Here is a 15,381-nt window from a genome sequence, read left to right on the forward strand (position 1 = left end):
TGGGGGGCATTTAAAAAACAGGATTTGCAGGATCAAACACAAAGCCTAAGCAGAAACAGTACAAAAAGTTATTTAGAGCTTCCAAAACAGAAGCTTCGACGCATACAGTGCTCTCTCTTAATCAAGTACCATCCCGAGTGGCATCCCGAGTTCTCTCCTTTCACGCGTTAAAAACGGGCGGTGTACGCCATTTTGCGACACTTATGTAGTTACAGTCAAACCCATATACAGTCAACCCTCGATTTATGAACACCCTCGGTTCCCCGAAAATTTTTTCATAAATCGAGGGATTCATAAATCGAAAAATCCGTGCAGTGAGTACTATCGAGCAAATGGAACAGTATTTCCGAGTTGAGATTGTGTTTATAATGTAATATATTTAGGGCCTGACTTTTTAGGGTTAAACCCGTATCCGCCCGATATTTACCCCCCGAACGAAGTCTGTAAAATTCGGGTTTAACCTGAATCTACCCGAAAACATCCGGGTCGCGTGGCACACTCATAAGCGTGCATTAAAATAAAGTTTGATAACATTGCTAAACATTAATTCCACGTTAAGACAAATTTTTATTAAACAATAAAAAATCACCCGAATACACCCGAATTCCTGACGACAGAATATGCCGTAACAGGATTTAACCCGAATACACCCGAATTTTCCAATGAAAAATATCGCCCGATATTTACCCCCCGAATTTGGCCAAAAATAAAACCCGAAAAAGTCAGGCCCTAAATATATTGTGTAGTTTTGCTTTCGACCACGCCTTCTGCTGTATCAATCTCACGAAGAACAGACTTTAGCATATTCACACTCTGTTTATTATGGAATACTAAATTGTTTAATTTTGCTTTGGACCTTCCGCTGTGTCAATCTTGGAAAGAAGAGACGTCAGCACATTCGCATTTGACTGGTCTCGGATTTCCTCCGGGATTGCGCTTGCACTCTTTCCGCATTCATCTTCCAATCTTCTCTAGCTACTTTCCCACGCAACGTGCCAGTCCGAAAAGCGTGTCACCATTATTGGGGGGAAAGACATGACGTTCGACATACCGTTGCCAGGGGCGACGCGAATATCGAAATGGTCCATTGAGGTCAGGAACACTTCGTCGCCCCTTGTGCGACCCCGGAAAACCCGTTTGTTGTTCGGATTTCGAGGGGTTAAGAACCGAGGGTGCAATACCTGGAAAATGTTTCGTCCATTCAGGCATCATTCATAAGACCACCGAATAATCCCTTTGAAGGTTTCTGTTGACCTCGGAACGTTCCGTTCATAAATTGAGGGCAAAAGCGGTGGGCAACTCCTAGTTGGTTCCCAGAAATTCCATTCATTATTCGGATATCGAGGTTCATAAAACGAGGGAAAAATGTATGTAAAAAGTTGGGTTTCTTGTGGTCGTGTTCATAAAACGAGGGAATTCATAAATCGAAGGTTCATAAATCGAGGGTTGACTGTACTATATCGAAATCGAAGGGAATCACAAAATTGTAGGGGTGTGCGAATATTCGAATTCTCGAATCGAATCGAATATCAAACGCTCGAACTATTCAATTCGCGAATCAAATAGCCAGTATTCGATTTTTCGAATATTCGACTATTCCACGAATATGAACGACACAACCCGAAAGTGGGCTTCACCTGATGCTTCCGTGTATGAGGTGAAGCCTCCTTTACGAAATTGCCCTTGCTGCAGAACCAACACAGGCTGGACGGTGTTTAGTTTAAGATAACGTTATCCAAAGTTAGTTTTGTAGACATTTTATTTGGAAGGGGCGGCGCCCCTCCCACATGCAGTTTAGCAGTGCCGACGAGGGACTTTGATTTGATGTCTGTGAGGTTGCCTTTAAAAGGTTAGGACTCTTGAATAATGACTACAGCCCACGAACAAGAAGGGTGTCTTAAAGATGTCCTTTACATCTAAAATTTCAGTAGTGGAACTTCCTAGGACGAGTGCAAAGAAACTAAAGGGTGTTCATGGCAAAACTGAGGCAGGCTGCCAATTCGTTTGTTTCACAAATGGCCTGTGGTTGTCTGAAACAATTACAGCCTCATCCGTATAACATGCTACTGCCTGACATAAAATTTTGAAATGAAGGTAACCACTCCAGTAAGTGTAGGCTCACCTGAAAAGCAGGAAGCACTCTCATGTAAAATTAAAGAGTAGGGGCTTTAAACAGAAGAATTGCATGTCTCTCTCGTGACGGTTAATGCCAGAAAAATTACACTAAAGCCATGGGCTACAAAATGGAAACTTTTAGTGCGAAAGTCACATGTTGCAAATTTTGCACAAATATTCAATATTCGATTCGGTATTCGGAATTTTTTCCCCCATTCGATTCGATATTCGATTCGACTTGAAATATTCGGATTCGCACACCCCTACAAAATTGTTCAATATATCCATTACTTGATGTATCAGCTGTGCTACATTAGCGGCAACTGAAGCACCCGAGCTTTACGCTAATCCCAGCCACAGTCATGACAGATGCCGAAAGCAGCGAAAACACTTTATTTTACACACAAAAAAAATAAAATATCTGTTAGCTTAGCTTGTGCCTTGTTGCGCGCAAAGAAGGTGAGCACACGCACCTCGATCTTGTCGAGTTGCTCCACATTTGGAGCTTTCCATATTTACGCAGCAGCGACGGATCACTTGAAACGCTGAGATGAGCTCAGCGGCTGTCGGCAATTGCCGCGGTCCTTGGTCGTCGTCGGTGCTATCCGCTCATCGGCACCAGCTATGTCCGCAACGACGTTCTGCGTCCGTCCGTCCCCCAACGGCTTCCGCGGCATCGTCTACACACTCGTATGCTGTAGCGCTCACGTATGCGAGAACGACGCCCGGAAACACAGTGTTCGCGGAGCACCGCGTCCAAACACACTCACATGCTTCTGCTACTTCTGCGCTCCACCCCCCCAACACCACAAAGCGCAGCAACGTCATATGTCAGTGCTTTCACCCTTTCTGTCCATGTGCTCTCCCCCCTCTGCTGCCCTCTCTCGCTCTTTCCTCCTCTTCCAGGATACGAGACCGCCAGTGCGACTGTCCAGAAGAGGTGGCTTTTTGAGGATATCGACGTTCGATATACAGTCGCCGACCGATTTTTCGGACGCCGATTTTTCGGACATGCTCGGTAATTCGGATGCCCTCATGGCACGGTCACGCGCCTCATAGGGCTAATGTATAAGGACGACCGGAAATTCGGACGCGAAACTGCCCCCGCGGTTCGCTTTTTCGGACTTCACTTCTGTCCAGATGGGCAAGTTCGCGCGCGCGGTTGAGTCATCACGGGCTCTGCTTGCTGTGGACGGCCTCGTTTCAGCGGGGTCAAAGCCTTCCGGATTCCGGAACAATCCCTCCAACCCCCTTCTCCTTTGCACGTGAACAGAAGGACCTCATTGGTTGGAGGGGTTGGGTCACGTGGCCTGTTTGGCTCCGCGTACGCGAGCCGTTTACGCTTCAGGTGATTTGACTCTGTTAGGTGACCACGTGAAATGGCACCAGCTTCTGCCTTGCCGCAACCAACGGCCAAGCCGCCCAGGAATCGCGGCAAATACAAGACCATGACGATGGAGAAGAAGGCCGCGATCATAAAGCAAGTGAAAAGTGGCCGGTCGCAAGCAGAAGTCGCCCGGGAGTTCGGCATTTCTAAACAGACGGTGTCGGACTACATCAAGCACCATGTGAAGATAGAAGCAGCAGCGGGAAAAGTGTCCACGTCCCAAATGAAAAACTTCAGTCAAGGGAGTCACCCAGCGCTGGAAAAAGCTCTTTATATGTGGCTCAGTGCCACAATAGCGAAGCGCGTCCCCGTGTCTGGAGACTTGCTGAAGCAGAAGGCAGAAACGCTTGCCCTTCGGATGGACATTCATGACTTCAAGTTCAGTGACGGCTGGCTCCGTAACTTCAAGAAAAGGTACGATCTCGCGTTCAAAAAAATGTGTGGGGAAAGTGGTGCTGTCGATATGACGATCGTGGAGAACTACAGCGACAGACTGCAGTCATTGCTGCAGCAGTAGTCGCCGGACGACATTTTCAATTGTGACGAGATCGGCTTATTTTATAAAATGATGCCGGACAAAACACTCGCTTTCTCTGGCGAGGCTTGCCACGGAGGAAAGCACAGCAAAGAAAGAGTAACTGTCATGGTCGGGAGCAACATGTCTGGCACGGAGAAGTTACCAATTCTCGTGATAGGAAAATCGAACAACCCCAGGTGCTTCAAAGGTACCAAGTCATTGCCAGTGTGGTACGAAGCAAATCGAAGAGCATGGATTACGCAGCAGCTCTTCGAGGACTACGTACGAAGGCTGGATCGGAAGTTCCAGGCCCAGAAACGAGCGGTTTTGCTTTTCGTGGACAACTGCGCAGCGCACGGGCACATACTCAATCTGCAGGCAATCAAGCTGGAGTTTCTTCCGCCAAACACGACTAGTGTCATCCAACCGATGGACCAAGGGGTCATCCACAACCTTAAAGTGAACTATCGGAGACGGCTGTTGAGTCGTACCCTTCTGTGTCTCGACAGCGGAAAGACTTACGCGGTCAACTTATTGTCGGCCATGAGTATGCTGTCGGAGGCCTGGAAAGCAGTGACGCAGCAGACCCTTCGGAACTGCTTCCGACACGCGGGATTCGTTGTTCGCAACGAAGAATCTTTCGAAAGCTGCGACCCAGTGCCCGATATTCCCGCTCCCGACGCGGAAGACATCCTGATGGAGTTGCGCAACGGCGGCGTAGGGATACCAGCCTCCGTGACGTTTGAGAAGTTCGTGGGCATGGACAGCGCAGTGGAACCATGCGCTGAACTGACAGACGACGACATCATTCGCGAGGTGTCCGATGGACCCAACAGCGAGTCGGAACCGGAGGAGGATTCATCACAATTTGACGCGGTGGTGGTGCCTTCGAACGCGGAACTGGCTCGCGCGGTAGCTCTGCTTTCGTCGGTGTATAGTGAAGACACGACTCTCCGGGACATACAAGCAGACATTCTTGCGCAAAGAATGAAAAACGCACGGCAGCTGCAGATTGACAATTTTTTTGAACCTACGAATGAATAAAAGTGTATTTTGGACGAAAATCGCTTTTTCGGACTGCTCGATTATTCGGACACCTGCGCGGTTCCCGTCGAGTCCGAAAAAGCGGTCGGCGACTGTATCGGGCAACCGCGGTACCGAAGTTCGATAAAGCCGTACTCCTGTGCTATACTTTTTTCAAGGAGATTTTTTTATTGTTCAGCATACGCAATAATTCGAAACACGCAGGTCCGACTGTACTTAAAGTGTCACAAAAAGGCGCATGCCAGCAACATTCGAAATATGCAGGTTCGACTGCGCGTAAAATGTCACAAAAAGGCGCACGCCCAGCAACATTCGAAACATGCGGGTTCGACTGCGCGTAAAAGGCCGCAAAAGGGGGCGCAAGCCCAGCTTTTTTCACAATCCAAAGATAAAGGCACGCTTCTGTCCAGTGAATAGTCTTCAGCGTGCTATGCGGTGAAGCTCTGCCGTAAGAGTGCCAGTTGCGGACAAGCCCGTACGTAGTGAGCTCGCTTACTAACCGTAGAAATCGGGGACAGAAATTCCGCTGCAGTCTAGAGGCAGGGATGACTTCGATGGGCGCTTCTCACATGGCATGGCTGAAGAAGCGACCCTAGCTTTCGCTTCAGATCTTTCATCCACGGGACTTAAGATGGAAAAGTCATCTCGTCGTAGGAACGTCAGGGATAGGGCCCTCCGAGGCGCTGCCCACGTCTCCCGACGGTGCCTTCGGGACTGCAATGGGCAGAAGTTATTACCACATATCAGTGACTTTTTTTTTTGCTTTTTTTTCAGCTCGAAAATATTATACAGTTATGACATATTCAATGATACTTAATGTTGCGCCACCTACAGATCTTCCGCACTCCAAAAATTTGGTCTTTTCAGATTTTTCTGGAAACACGGTAAAATGCCCTGCAGGACCCTCTATATGCCCGATATTCCTGAGCGTGAAGTCAGTTTGATGTCCCGATATTTCGGACTGGTTCTGTGGGTTTCAATTTTTGATATTTAAAGGTGCCCATAAGAAATCTAGAACCAGTTTGGTAATAAAGAAACAAGGGAAAGGGTGCAGGCTAGCTGGTATAGATCCATGAAGAAGACCGAGAGACACGGACACAGAACTTTGGTTACAGAACACTGACATTTGGTAGCTTTGCCACATCTTGGGTAACAACTTGGTAGCGCTAATAATTTTCATAATATGAACGGAAGATTCAAAAATTGCATCGCTTACCTTTACATGTGCAGACTTTTGCGGAGCAGCATGGGTTGAAACTACGAGTTGTTCGCGAAGCTCTTTCACTTTCTGTTGAAGTTCCTCGATGGTGGAATTCTTTTCCTGGAGCTTTTTGCTCAGACCCTGATCTTCCAGATACTAAAGTAACATGGATATATATCGCTGTCAGCAACAATGCACACAGCTGAAGTGTACAGCTTGGCACAAAAGTTTACGGAATACTGAGGTGTCACAGTCCCCCATCGGAGAGACACCCTCGCAGCAAACAGGAGAGGACCCACATACCGTGAGACGGATAGACTGTCTGGTTATTCATTTCTTATTTGATCTCGTCCTGATGGCTAACAGAGAGACACTCCAATGAAGAAATACGCCAGTGCCATGTTCCGTAAACTTTCGTGCCAAGCATCCTTTGTATTTGACACAAATAGACAAAACTTTTGTGTATGCTTCACAGATCCACAAAATTATTTTTCAAACGCCTATGTTCAGAAATAAAATGGACAATTTATTTACGACTGTGCTCAATTCAAATGTGACCACGACTACAGTCAAGTGGCTCTAGCTTCTACGGTATTGAAGAGCTTTCATATTAGTGCTTCGTAAATTGCGTAGATGATGTAAAAATCACGACGTAATACTATGTAGACTACAGCGACGATATCATAATCGGCAAACCCAATGAGAAGCCCGTCCGCACGATCCGGTACGAACACTACTCATAACTAAGAGATCTGGTATCATTCTTAATGGCTACCCATAACTTTCTAGCATACTACTAGAACCTCGAACCGGTTCCTAACCGGTTTACACAATAATTGAACTGATACATGTGAACTCGGGAGCTGAACCGGAACCGAACCTTTGTGGCCGTACCCGAACCCGAAACAAACCGAAAAACGTTTTAGTTTAGACGCTCTGGTTGCGATGGCTTCGGATCTCCCTGGTCCAGGACTCTTTCTGGGAAATATCGGGTTAGACGCCATTTTTGCCGATTAGAATCGGGTAAACGTCGGGCATAATCGGGTGAAACACTAGAGGGTCAGGCCATACTCTTATGTCACAAACGACGTTCCTTTTGTGTTGACGTCAAGTAACATCTTTCATTCTGTTGGGAAAATTTATGCACTTCAGTGCCCCTTTAAGTGCTTTTCCTAGTAAGTAAATTTTCCAAAATTCATTCACAGGAAACAGAGTTACGACCAAAGCTGTTGCAGCTACTGTCACCACTGCACACATTTCCATCTGTTACTGAACACAACATAGCAAAAAAACAATGGCAGTAGCGTGAAGTGGGCTTCACCTGACTCTCGGATGTAATGAGGGGAAGCCTACTTGCAAAAAGGGGGTGATAGCAATTTCCTGCATCATTACACTTAAAAAGAAATATTCAAAAGCTTCAAATACTGAAAACAGGTTGCAAATAACATTCAAACAGCATCAGATATTCGTTTCATACTATTAGAAATTGCAAATATTCGCACAGCTCTAGTTTTCTGGATTTTTACGGTAGGAGACGATGCAAAATGGTTTGAAAATGGGTTTTACTGCGTTTCACCCTAAAAAAACAAGGTTCTAAACATGATTTCTAAAATCTCAGTTAGTGCTTAACTATGCTTTTTCTCACACCAACACCTAACACAAATCTAGCACAACATACCTTTATTTTTTCTTGCAGCTCCTGCATCTGCTTATGGTAGCGACGCAGGGCTGCACTGTCTGAGATCACTTCGTTGACAACTGGCTTGTTCTGGATCTTTTTGGCACTGCTTGCGAACTGATCAGACAGATATAAGGGCACACACATTTAGTTAGGGCTGATTACTTCTAAAGATAGACAAAAAGAAAAACCTATAACATGAATCGTGATTAGCTACACAGAATTTCGTAACAACTTGAAGGTACTCTTATGCAGTACCTCTCTTACAAGAAGACAATGCACTTTTACGAGAATCAATTGAAATGGACGAGGTGTTGTCCTCTCACGTACTCTATGTTCTCTTATTCAGTCCTCTGGTATGCAGCACAAAACGTGCGCAACCCCTTTTTTATTTTGCATGCAAAATGAATCATACACATAAAATTTCAGAACCATATCTTTTCCATAATCGCGCTCAGGTTTCAGAAATCTCTTGAACGGAATTACTGCCTTAACGGAACAGCAGCTGCAAGGTTGTTCGGATTCCTGTTTATGCGGTACAAAAATTTTCCCATTAAACGGAACGAAAATTTTTACTCTCTACTTAAACGGAACAGAAAATAGAACTCGCTTCATATATCAGGGCATTGTGGCTATGCATCGCAGATTGAGCTCTCCGCTTCCAGTACGGCCACGACTAGGATTAGTACGTTAACAGTAGTAAATACCATCGACGCATGTTCTCACGCTTCTGTTCAGCATAGATTTCTAGTCATCGTACTCAATTAGCCACTTCACTGGTCCCTATCGACGAATAATTACCAACTCGATTCTAACCTGGCCCCCGAACCGACCCCCAAATGTACTGCGTAACGTAACATTTATAAAAAAAAGAATGACTAACCTGGTGCAGATTATACAGAGCAGATCATGCATACGCTTCTCCGGGACGCTCAAAGCAATCGACACAACAACGCTAAGCTGGTTTGTGCCCTAGTGGTGCTTAGTAGAAGTCACGGCAGAGGGCGTTTGGGTCACCTGTTATTTAAGGCTAGAGGGGGGGCGACCCTTGCTATGAGGGCGTTTTCTGCTATGCACTGCCAGGCACTACCAGTGAGGTTGCCTTCCTGCTTACGCAAGCTAACTTTGACGAGAGCCTTACAACGTTGTGAACCAGGGCAACTGAGGATCGCGTAGTGTCAAGAACACAGCATGTTCAGCACCAACGTGAAGCTTGGCGCTGAACATGCTGCCTGGACGCGAAGGTTGCCTGGACACGTTCGTTCGCAGAGCAGCTGCAGCCAACATCTTTGCTGCCGCTGCCTGCTCACGTGCTGCTGAAGCACGTGGTGTCTACGGCAATGCGGCTAGCATCCTTTGACTGTGCATCTTGTTCTCTGACACGATCGTAACACGCAGGTGACTCTGAGTGCACATTTAAAGGTGCGTCTTACAACCACGGTAACATAGCACCAAATACATCAAAATTCTGTGCTGAAACAATTTAACTTTGTGTAGCTCAATTACTTTTCCCAGTAACTGTAACTACAACTAAGTTACGGCTATGGTTTTGCAATTACGTAACAAGCACAATCACTTTTATTACTTCTAAGCGATGTGTTTATTCCTTCTTGCACTGGCCTTAACTATAATACCACCTCCCATTCAGGCCCACCTGTTTCTTGCAGAGAATCACAGAAATACTACTTACTCTCAGGGTGCAGAGGGTCTGTTCAACTGACGCTGGCGTGACGTTGCAGATGATTGCAGTGTGGGCATTTCCGCCGAGAGAGTTCTTTAGAATCCTCGTGAGCTTTGAGTCACGATAGTTTATGTGACCCCTGTTCGAGAAGAATGCCAAGCAAATTGGTATTAGTAAAGCTAAAGCAGCGAAGGCAGCATTGCATGGTTTTCTCAAGATGCACACAGCTGACTGCACACGGCAGCATTACCCTCTTGTGTTTGCAACCAGAGTCAGTGGCAACGTAAGTCATACACTTCACCCCACCCCCACACAAGAATCGCTCCGCGCGCGGATGTAGTGCGGCGCGGCCAAGTGGGAAGTGAGGGGGGGAGAGAGAGAGAGCTGGCATTACATCACGAAATTGGGGCGTCGCGCGAAGGCTGGTAGCCAATCGCGAGCGCCTACCACGGATGTGTGGGCAGTCCCAGTTGTAGCAGTTAAGTCGTCACTGACTATAAGTGCTGGCACTTTTCTGGGAAATCAATCAACATCAAATCAATCATAGTGGGCCATATTTAAGCCCGGCCTTTAAGTGGGCCTTTCAACTTTTTGCGGCGGGATTTGCAAATCCACGGGATTCTGCAGGCAACAGAAAACAAGCAAAAAAAAACAATGTTGCAGAATTCTCCCAAGATCGCCTATAGACTCTTTATGCACGCTTTTCCAGCCTTTCCTATCTTTGCAAAGTGCACAGAAAAGTAGTCAAAACTCTGCCAATTTCTCTCTGGGCATTTTTGACACTGAATTTTCTTCTGTTGTGACAGGTTCTGCCAGATAATTGTCAGCAGTACCGGTCCCCCCAGGCATTTCAGCCACAACTGGTTGGGCTCTGCCAGCGAAAATGCAGGAGATCGACGGTATCTTTACACATTTCTGTACCCTTGCGATACAAAGTTTTTTGCGTACTGGACACAGGGTACATATTCGCAGCCACTAAATTTTGCAACATCTACATAGATACTGAACTTCGTGACTTGATTTCCTCACTTTGTGATACGTCTTAATTTGCCGTGATGCTGTTCAACTAAGGTGGTATGGTGCACGCTAGCAGTGGAAAGTAGTTTTATTTATTTATGGCACTACCTCAAAAGCCCTCCTGGGGTGTTATGTGGTAGGAGAATACATGTACAAAAGCGTACATGAGACCTGAGTTTGGTACAAAAAGTACACAGGAGCAAAAACAAAACAAAACACCAGATCATAAACCAAGATACGTAGTCAATCTATTACAAAAGACAACAGTATCAGGAACTGTGACAAGAGACTAGGAGAGGTCATTCCTACAGTTAACGGTGTTCGGGAAAAATGAGTTAGAAAAATAAGAAGTGCGACACTTCATGGGCAACCGTTCCCGGCGGAAATAAAATGGATAGAGTAATAATCAAGATGATTCCGCAATGCGAAATCCGGAATTCGTCGCGGAACCCTTCGTTTGGCACAGAATTTTATGGAATCCCCTATTTTTATGGGTGTGCGGATTTCGAGTTCTCGCGTTCAAATCAAATATCAATCAATCAAAGCGTTTAATTCGCGAATCGAATACCCAATATTCAGATTCCCGAATATCCGACTATTCAAAGGATATGAACTACACCTCCCGAAAGTGGGCCTCACCTGACGTATCCCTGCATTAGGTGAAGCCTGCTTAACAAAACTGCCCATGCTGCAGACAGATGCACACAGCGAACACAGACAGACTGTAGTTTACCTCAAGATAACGTTAGCCCAAGTCTCTCGTGCATACTCTGCCTCAGGAAGGGGCCACATCCCTCTCGTGTGTAGTTCAGCGGTGGCAGTGGGGGATTTGATGTTTGGGAGTTTGCCTTTAAAGACTCTTAAATAATGCCTATGGCCCAGAAACAAAAAGGGTATCCTAGAGGGCTTCCTCTAACCTTCCTATAAACTCCATAGATGTTGAAAGATATTTCAGCAGGTATTAAATGGTGGCAGACCCGAACAAGACAGCATTTTTTGTTGGAGGAGAGCACAAGATATCATTAGGGCCTGACTTTCTAGGGTTAAACCCGTATCCGCCCGATATTTACCCCCCGAACGAAATCTGTAAAATTCGGGTTTAACCCGAATCTACTCGAAAACATCCGGGTCGCGTGGCACACTCTTAAGCGTGCATTAAAATAAAGTTTGATAACATTGCTAAACATTAGTTCCATGTTAAGACAAATTTTTATTAAACAAAAAAAATCACCCGAATACACCCGAATTCCTGACAACAGAACATGCCGTAACGGGATTTAACCCGAATACACCCGAATTTTCATATGAAAAATATCACCCGATATTTACCCCCCGAATTTGGCCAAAAATAAAACCCGAAAAAGTCAGGCCCTAGATATCATGTAGTATGTGATGTGGAGCCACAACAGTGCTTTGAATATGAATTTCATAAAATATGGTTTGTTGCTTCCCATTGCCGCGGAAAATCGAAGTGTCAAGGTCAGCCAAAACGAAACGTAAAGGACCCTTCTCCCGTGGTCATGACAGTATCTGCCCAGGATACAGTGTGTGTGTGTGTGTCCAAGGAACACTGGGATCTCTTGAAATAGTCTATTTTCACTCAAAATTTTTGCATGTCCTTAAATTTAGCTGATTTTTGCATACATGAAAGCTGGGGGCGTGGACAATAAGGGTTCTACAGTATACAGAATATTCTGCAAAATACACACAATTCCGAGGGAAACAACAGGTGCTGAGAGACATGGCCACTGCAGCAAAATTTTGTTGCATCGGGGAAATCTTGGGCTCTAGCCTTATTCAACAGCTCGTAAAAGTCAATTACAAAAGTCAATTACATGAACACCATAACGCATCATGCAGCGTCATAATCATGTCCTCTAACTTTGAAACCCATCATTCGTTCAGCTTGAACCTTCAGCATCACGTGACATCATAGACTATCATTCAACATAAACTTCAACATCGTACCACATCACAGTCCATCACTCAACATCATCCATGATGTAATGATATTAATAATTTCCGTAACGTTGTGAACGAATTTGCCAGCCTATGTAGCAAGCACAACCTGCTAGATTATAACGACCATGTCATAGACACCCGTTCCTAAAGCCACCTTTGGAAGCTAGCGGTGGCGCTACTCATCGACACGGTTACTGCTTCCTCAACTTCTACTATACTTTGTACTTCAGCTTCCCGCAGTACTTTCGTACAAGCGGCGGATGTCCCACGGAAGATGTTTCATCCTAAAGTTGATTATCATCATCATTCTACGTGCTTTCATAGGAGTTGTTGCCGTCGTCTGCTACGGAACGTCTGCTACTGCGCGTTCAAAATTCGTATTTCCATTGTCCAATCAAGATGTAGATCTCAATGAGTAGCGCCCCTAGCGGATCGTACGGACAGGCTCCTCATAAAGGTTGCCGATTATAACATGGTCGTTCTAATCTAGAAGGCCATGGTAGCAAGGAAGAAAATGAAATGTTTTTCTGCTCAATATGGACCTACCTTTCACCTCGACTTAGTTTCGAGATCACCTGTCCGAGCACAGAGAGTGAACTGTTAATATGAACCCCTTCTTTGAATCGATTGCCCGTTGTACCAGCTTGTTCAGCACGCTCAGATCCAGCGAGATCAACCAAGTTCTAAGGAATGAAATGAATATGGCACATGGACGATTACGATATGCACATGCACATGAAAGTGTCAGCGTGAAGCAAAGTGCCTATGATCTCGATAAGCAGCCTGCTACAACGAATGTTGAAACATTTGAATGTGTGTGTAAATATGTATATGCTACACTGAGTTTGCAAAAGACGCAGAAAGAAAGACGACGACAAGGAAAAAAAAAGAAAAAGGACATGTGAAGCCTGACAGCATTCGATAGTTTTCTATGTGTACAGCCTCGTTTTTCCATGTTGAGCAGGCAGTAAAGTTCTTTAGGCTTTTTTTCCAACAAAGAATGCCTTGCCCCCAGACCATTCAAAGACATCTTGAGGCAGCCAAGTTTCTCATTGTTTTCAGAACAAGGCCCCTTCTCTCATGTCACTGTATCAAGATGTATCACTGTATCATTTGTAGAGCCTGAAGTTTTCGGGAAACATTTTTTTCTAAATTCGTGGGGTAAAAATCGGGTAAATAAACGTGTGCACTAAATTCGTGCGAATTCAGGTGAAAAAACTTCCAGTATTCTAAATTCGGGAAGAAATCGGGCTCGCTTACTCAAATTAGCTGTAGTGGTTTGGCACAAACGGTGATGTAGCTGCATTTGCTGCCAAACAAGTAAGTTAGTGCATTCCTACAGACATCCCAGTGAGGGGAATTTGCCGGGTAAAAATCGGGTTTCGCCCTAAAGAGTGAGCCTTCAATTCGGGGTGCAATTTTGGGGAAGAATCGGGTAAAACCCTAAGACTTCAGGCTCTAATCATTTGTCAAAGTTACATCCACAGTATTTAAGGACTACAGTACAGGGTCTGAGAAATTGTCATGCGGACAGTTCTCAAGCAAACCCGCTCGTAAAACTCGCTTACCAAGTGTGACACCGTGACGACTCCCTCAGAGTTGTCCTCTCGGATGCTGCTCTCTATGATCTGAGTAGAGTGAAGAACATGTTCCGGTTTAGTGGACAACACCAAAGCCTAAACTGTGCTAATGTTAAAGCTTTACGCGTGTGTTTAAGTAAGTGCACGTACCATTCTGAAAATTGTATGTGAGCGAGAGCTCCTTTGGTTCATGTCGGTTTCTCCAAAGTGCCTCAGTTCTGCAAAATGATGAAGAACGTATAAAATGTACGTTTCCTGAAATACAGGAGGATACCAATAATTTCGTAAAAGCAGACCTAAGGCACGTCGCTCGTAAACAGGCCTCACGTTTTCAGGTTTAGTGTTTTTTTTTTTTTTAATGTTTGGGGGTATAAATCTGGTTTTATCCCAGGAACTGTAAAACGAGGCGAAGTGTGCTGTTTGCCTTTTTGGATGAATGGAAGATGCAAAACAGCTGTGCATGATCATGCGGTGCTCAGCATTCTCCAGTTCACATATTAGTTACTGCACTGGCACGTTGCCAGGTTACTTTTTGAGTTTTGGGGTTTTAACGGAAGTCATAATGATGCAAATTAAACAAATTAAATTAAAAACAGCTCTCACCGGTTTATCCGTAAAGCACAAGGCCCCAATCGCAAACTCGTGTGCGAAAATTTATGGCTTGGAACGTTTCTGTCCTTAAACACGTACTGAATAGCGTGGGCGCGACACGAATGTTAAGTTGATATTGCTTAAATTTTGCTTTTGTTGCAATTGTATATGATGGTGATCCAGTAAATTACCCTGCTTCGAAAGAATTTTGTCGGGCCAACACCATTATCGACAGAGCTGCGCAAGATGGGTGCCACATTTGCTCAGCGATGTTCATGAGGAATTCGGCTCAAACTTTACTGGAAAGGCACCAACGAGTTTCTCGGCAGTAAGCGGTTTGCAAGCGATGAAGTGGAACCAAAAGCGTACAGGGGGCATTGCAGGGCATGGTACAGAGAAGATGGAAAAAAAAAAATGTGTGTACCGAAAATGCCTTGACAAAGAGCGTGAGGGTAGAAAACAAATGGGTTTCAATGCATCAGGAAAAGAATTTTCAATGTTTGTTCAATATTTGGGTCAATATTTGCTCCACAGAAGAGGAACTTTCTACTGACATTCGCATGCAGTTATACATAGAGCCTGAAGTTTTCGGGAAATACTTTTTTCAC

General features: G+C 45.1%; 1 protein-coding gene across 1 annotated transcript in view; it reads right to left on the reverse strand.

Moving 5' to 3' along the window:
* LOC135376575 (uncharacterized) overlaps window positions 1–15,381 on the reverse strand; it is a 46,248-nt gene that overhangs the window by 21,457 nt on the left and 9,410 nt on the right. Inside the window, exons 8-14 of the mRNA XM_064609109.1 lie at window positions 14,333–14,400; window positions 14,171–14,230; window positions 13,149–13,285; window positions 9,633–9,762; window positions 7,943–8,059; window positions 6,280–6,420; window positions 5,564–5,777 (exon numbers count right to left, since the gene is read on the reverse strand). Coding sequence (XP_064465179.1) covers window positions 5,564–5,777; window positions 6,280–6,420; window positions 7,943–8,059; window positions 9,633–9,762; window positions 13,149–13,285; window positions 14,171–14,230; window positions 14,333–14,400 — 867 coding nt within the window. The remainder of the gene's footprint in view (window positions 1–5,563; window positions 5,778–6,279; window positions 6,421–7,942; window positions 8,060–9,632; window positions 9,763–13,148; window positions 13,286–14,170; window positions 14,231–14,332; window positions 14,401–15,381) is intronic.

The sequence above is a fragment of the Ornithodoros turicata genome, unplaced genomic scaffold, assembly GCF_037126465.1.
Source record: "Ornithodoros turicata isolate Travis unplaced genomic scaffold, ASM3712646v1 ctg00001160.1, whole genome shotgun sequence".
NCBI classification, from domain to species: Eukaryota; Metazoa; Arthropoda; class Arachnida; order Ixodida; family Argasidae; genus Ornithodoros; species Ornithodoros turicata.